Source organism: Mya arenaria, chromosome 7, assembly GCF_026914265.1.
Source record: "Mya arenaria isolate MELC-2E11 chromosome 7, ASM2691426v1".
NCBI classification, from domain to species: domain Eukaryota; kingdom Metazoa; phylum Mollusca; class Bivalvia; order Myida; family Myidae; genus Mya; species Mya arenaria.
Window position 1 is genome coordinate 71,110,903 of NC_069128.1, and position 6,274 is coordinate 71,117,176.

General features: G+C 40.0%; 1 protein-coding gene across 1 annotated transcript; it reads right to left on the reverse strand.

Moving 5' to 3' along the window:
• Positions 1–335: 335 nt before the first annotated feature.
• LOC128239921 (uncharacterized) lies at positions 336–6,032 on the reverse strand. The gene is made up of 3 exons (XM_052956373.1): positions 5,675–6,032; positions 3,875–4,018; positions 336–695 (listed from the first exon to the last, which is right to left on the reverse strand). The coding sequence occupies exons 1-3, from the start codon at positions 5,736–5,738 to the stop codon at positions 490–492; spliced, it is 414 nt and encodes a 137-aa protein (XP_052812333.1). The 5' UTR covers positions 5,739–6,032; the 3' UTR covers positions 336–489.
• Between the last annotated feature and the right edge of the window lie 242 nt (positions 6,033–6,274).

Below are 6,274 nucleotides of genomic sequence, written 5' to 3' on the forward strand. Positions count from 1 at the left end.
GTAGTGTATTGGTGTATCCGACGATGTAGTGTATCGGTGTATCCGACGATGTAGTGTATCGGGGGTATCCGACATATAGTATATCGGGGGTATCCGACGATGTATTGTATCGGGGGTATCCGACATTAAAGTATATCGGGTGTATCCGACGATGTAGTTTATCGGTGTATCCGACGATGAAGTGTATCGGTGTATCCGACGATGAAGTGTATCGGGGATATTCGACGATGTAATGTATCGGGGGTATCCGACGATGTAGTGTTTCGAGGTGAAGAATTTAATAAAGTTAACATTTTAATTCATTTTTGAATTTAAATAATAACATCACGTAAGTAAATATAAATTTATTAACATATTGCATTCTAACGTGTAAATTAAAAAAAACAACAAAAAACCAAACATAAACAACAACAACTTATATACATATAATACACAGCTGTACTAACTACGTATGAGATATGTTAAGTTTGTGACTAAGATTGTGAGTAGCTACTGCATTACAAAATGTTGAATTGCAATAAATGCCGATAGTATCATCACGGACGCACTAGCTTCCACAGTATAGGCTGCCCCCTCAGCGACCAAGGTGTTCCGGCCGTTACATCCGGCTGCATCGGAGCACAGGCACTCCCAGTTTGTAGCGTTACGCTCACATCCGTCGTCTGACTTTGAATGCAGACATTTTCGCTGTATATCTGAAAGTTGGAATCGATGAATACACTGGAAACATAAATACATAATAACAGTATATACAGAGATGGAGGTCATGACATTTGTCCAGAGATAGAGGCCATGGCAGAATATACAGAGATAAAGGCCATGACAGAATATACAGAGATAAAGGCCATGGCAGAATGTACAGAGATAAAGGCCATGACAGAATATACAGAGATAAAGGCCATGGCAGAATGTACAGAGATAAAGGCCATGGCAGAATATACAGAGATAAAGGCCATGACAGAATATACAGAGATAAAGGCCATGGCAGAATATACAGAGATAGAGCCCATGACACTATGTACAGAGGTAGAAGCCTTGGTAAATGTAAAGAGATAGAGACCATGACAGTATGTACATAGATACAAGTCATGACAGTATGAACAGAGATAGAGGACATGACAGTACGTACAGAGATAGAGGCCATGGCAGTATGTACAGAGATAGAGGCCATGACAGTATGTACAGAGATAGAGGCCATGACAGTATGTACAGAGATAGAGGCCATGACAGTATGTACAGAGATTGAGGCCATGGCAGTATGTACAGAGATTGAGGCCATGGCAGTATGTACAGAGATAGAGCCCATGACACTATGTACAGAGATAGAGACCATGACAGTATGTACAGAGATAGAGCCCATGACAGTATGTACATAGATAGAGTCCATGGTAGTATGTACAGAGATAGAGGCCATGACACTATGTACAGAGATAGAGGCCATGACAGTATGTACAGCGATAGAGCCCATGACAGTATGTAGATAGATAGAGTCCATGGTAGTATGTACAGAGATAGAGGCCATGGCAGTATGTACAGAGATAGAGGCCATGGCAGTATGTACAGAGATAGAGTCCATGGCAGTATGTACAGAGATAGAGTCCATGGCAGTATGTACAGAGATAGAGCCCATGACAGTATGTACATAGATAGAGGCCATGGCAGTATGTACAGAGATAGAGGCCATGGCAGTATCTACAGAGATAGAGCCCATGACAGTATGTACATAGATAGAGGCCATGGCAATATATACAGAGATAGAGGCCATGGCAGTATGTACAGAGATAGAGGCCATGGCAGTATGTACATAGATAGAGGCCATGGCAGTATGTACATAGATAGAGGCCATGACAGTATGTACAGAGATAGAGGCCATTACAGTATCTACAGAGATAGAGGCCATTACAGTATCTACAGAGATAGAGGCCATTACAGTATCTACAGAGATAGAAGCCATTATAGTATCTACGGAGATAGAGACCATTATAGTATCTACAGAGATAGAGGCCATTACAGTATCTACAGAGATAGAGGCCATGACAGTATGTACAGAGATAGAGACCATGACATTATGTACAGAGATAGAGGCCATTATAGTATCTACAGAGATAGAGGCCATGACAGTTTGTACAGAGATAGAGACCATTACAGTATCTACAGAGAAAGAGGCCATGACAGTATCTACAGAGATAGGGGCCATTACAGTATCTACAGAGATAGAGGCCATGACAGTTTGTACAGAGATAGAGGCCATTACAGTATCTACAGAGATAAAGGCCATTACAGTATCTACAGAGATAGAGGCCATGACAGTATGTACAGAGATAGAGACCATGACAGTATCTACAGAGATAGAGGCCATTACAGTATCTACAGAGATAGAGGCCATGACAGTATGTACAGAGATAGAGGCCATTACAGTATGTACAGAGATAGAGGCCATGACAGTATGTACAGAGATAGAGGCCATTACAGTATCTACAGAGATAGAGGCCATTACAGTATCTACAGAGATAGAGGCCATGACAGTATGTACAGAGATAGAGGCCATTACAGTATCTACAGAGATAAAGGCCATGACAGTATGTACAGAGATAGAGACCATGACATTATGTACAGAGATAGAGGCCATTATAGTATCTACAGAGATAGAGGCCATGACAGTTTGTACAGAGATAGAGACCATTACAGTATCTACAGAGAAAGAGGCCATGACAGTATCTACAGAGATAGGGGCCATTACAGTATCTACAGAGATAGAGGCCATGACAGTTTGTACAGAGATAGAGGCCATTACAGTATCTACAGAGATAGAGGCCATGACAGTTTGTACAGAGATAGATCAACGAGCGCATATTGCGATCGACCTTTTGAACCCGTTTTTCTTAGTATAGATCGATGAAGTTTATAAATGCAGCGCATGGGCTTACCTGCATTTGCACGTTATTTGAAATATAATTCTCACACTCTTGTGATATTTCGATATTGTGTCTTATTGGGTTTGTCCATTATCCACAGTTTATCAATAAACAAATGTTTTGCCCCATCAGGTTTGGTTGGGAGGGGGTAAACCAAGGGGTGAGGTGGGGAGGGGATAACGCAAGGGGTGAGGTGGGGAGGGGCTTAACCAAGGGATGAGGTAGAGACGGAGTAAACCAAGGGGTGAGGTGGAGAGGGGCTAAACCAAGGGGTGAGGTAGAGACGGAGTAAACCAAGGGGTGAGGTAGAAAGAGGATAAGCTAAAGGGTGAGGTGGAGAGGGGTAATCCTAGGGGTAAGGTGGTGAGGGGTGAAACAAGGGTGAGGTAGAGAGAGAGGATGCCAAGGGATGATATGGAGAGGGGGTATGCCAAGGGGTGATGTGGAGAGGGGGTATGTAAAGGGGTGAGTTAGAGAGGGGGAAAAGCAAGGGTTGAGGTGGAGAGGTGGTATACCAAGGGTCGGGGTGGGCAGGGGGTAAACCAAAAGCTGAGGTGGAGGGACGGTATACCAAGGGAATTTAGACAAACTGCATATTCTGTTGTATTATAAGCTTTTTTTCAAAATCGACAAAAACATCAACCTAGGTATATTTGTATTTATATAATTAATGCATTTCATCTTTAAATCGTATGTTTTCGCCAAAACACGTTCCATGAACAAACCTGTTTGAAAAGGGCTAACCGTTTTATTTATAATTCTTTTCATCTTCTTTGAGAGGGATTTTGTTGCTTTTTTATTATCTACTTGAGGTACTTGAACTTAATGGTCTGCAGAAATTACTTCTAAATCTCTGCTATGTTTTTGAAATTAGACAATGTTTTGTATGAGGAGATAAATTGCCTACTGTAAAACATTAATGCATTGACAAAGAATATTTTGTATACCCTGATACTTACACGTTTGTCCATCCACTTGAACGGATCCCTTGGAACACTGGGCACAGAAAGGCACCAACGTCATCGTACTATTGTCGAAAGGATCCCCACAATCCCGTGTATAATACGCAGAACATTCATAGCAATGCAGGCTGTTTTGGGTTCCTGTTAAACAACATCATCATTTACTTGGGATCACTTAAAGAAACTTGCTATTATCACAAACATAATGTATATACAGTCGAACCCCGTTAGCTCAAGCTCGTATGGCTCGATTTCCTCGTTGGCTCGAACTACGGGTAAAAGACAATTTTTCCAATGGGAATAAGCATTTCCAATTGGCTGGAAATTGCTGAGTCTCGAGGTATATCACCGGCCTCTGGGGGTTTGAACCAACGTTGTTCGACTGTATGTGTGTATAAACTTATTATGTCTTATAAACGGTAATCATGGGTAATACGTTACATTTATACGATGTCCATGATTAACTTCACAAGAGCTGATAGTTTGGTATGGTGTATTACAAATGCATATAGGTCAATGAGCATTAGAGATATACAAAAGTTCATTAACTGTAACATTATACATGATGTGAATACTTTTTCGTAGAACCATTCTAAATATGTAAAAGGGCGTATACTAGAACTGTTAACAATAGGCCGATTGTTCAGACCTTTGTTTAAGTTAATAACGTTGTTAACGGCATCGTCGTTTACTTCAAGTTTAACAACTCTAGATGTTTCATGGTAACACTTCTGAACTGCTGTTTTTCTAACAATATTTTAGATTGACGGTTATCAGCTATACATACTATTATTGATATATGTCGGCACATCATTAAACATGCAACGTTTAAAACATAACAAAACACTGGCTATCAATATTCCAGTGCGTTTTCCACGTGGCAAGTTGCATCATAAATGCTACGTCGGAAGGCAGCATTTTGAATGAAGACTTTGAACAAAGATAACATCACTATTTCTTCACAATTATAAATGAAACATAGAGCAGTCTATGCCGCTCACAGAACGCCACCTTCGGTCGTTTACCCGAGTTCGATAGTTAAGGATCTTAAAACACTTCGACATACATTTTCACAAAACCGCCGCCCGATGGAACACTGTCAAAGCATTATTTTATTTTTTAAACAGGTTTGTCGAAGTCTTTGATAGAATTAATCACCTAGTTAAACTCCGGTAAAAAACGAAGGCGGGGTTCTTTAAGCGGCATAGACTGCCATTTGTTTCATTTAAAATGATGTAATAACAGAACAGTATCTTTGTTTTATGTCTTCATTTTAAGCAAAATGTTGGTTTCCGACATAGCCTATATGACGTAATTTATCACGTGGTATACACATATGACGTAATTAATCACGTGGTATACACACTGTAATTGGTAGCCAGTGAATTCGAGCTTGTACTGCTACACATCACATGACTGTGTTAAAACACTGTCAATTGTTAAGATATCATTTAAATTTAACGAACTACTTTTACTATTGTAACCCCATACATCCGCGGTTGTTTTCGATGAAAAGAGGCCGAGCTGATGTTTTGAAACAAAGGGGGTTGTCACGGTGCCAGGACCCTATATTAGGGTCAGTTGTGACCAAAACTAGGTCCAGACCCAAAAAAATTGTGACCACCCACAATATATAAGGGTGGTCACATTTTTGGGGGGTCTTGACGTAGTTTTGGTCACAACTGACCCTAATATAAAGTCCTGGCACCGTGACAACCCCCTTTGTTTTGAAACATATCCTTACCATACAATAACCTGTATTCGTGGAGAAAAATTGTAAAACAATGTAATGCCTACCTCCAACGAATATCCCTGAAGCCAATAATACAAAAGAAACACATGAAAATAACAACGCTTTCATTTTGTCACTGTAAAAACACCCACCATTAAACAACCTTGAACAAAACGTTAAAACACTATAAGTGTTCTGGATGCAATAGGTAAGAACTGTTCTCTTCTCTGAAAATTACAATAATGCATAAACCAGCTTCCTACTTCAGAAAGACGGGCGTTCAGCACGTAATGCGATTGAAGCACATTCTTGATACAAAGTTGAGGTAGTCACTTCCAATTTCTACAAAGTCATATAACGAAGCGATTTTACAGTTGGACCGCAACTGTTCGGATGCTTCAAAATTAATAGAACAGAGCAGTGCAGAAGTTTTTTTCCTCATATGCAACAAAGTTTCTAGACGAACAAATGTATAAGATATATAATATGTACGTAACAGAATGTTCATGCATGCGATCATCGTTACAAGGTAGCAAATACCAATAACGGTTCAAGTGTAGTTTAAGAAATATGTAAAATGTTCATGCGGTGGCGTAGCTACATATAAGCATTGTTGGCCTGGGCCTGCAACTTTTTTTGAAAAATTGATAAAACTTAAATAACCA

Bases quoted from the DNA above. Each gene is read 5' to 3' on its own strand.
- LOC128239921 (XM_052956373.1), bottom strand. From the start codon at position 5,738: ATGAAAGCGTTGTTATTTTCATGTGTTTCTTTTGTATTATTGGCTTCA. The intron at 4,019-5,674 runs GTAGGCATTACA...GTTGTTTAACAG, and splicing joins TTCAGGGATATTCGTTGGAG to GAACCCAAAACAGCCTGCAT. The intron at 696-3,874 runs GTAAGTATCAGG...TCCAACTTTCAG, and splicing joins TCAAGTGGATGGACAAACGT to ATATACAGCGAAAATGTCTG.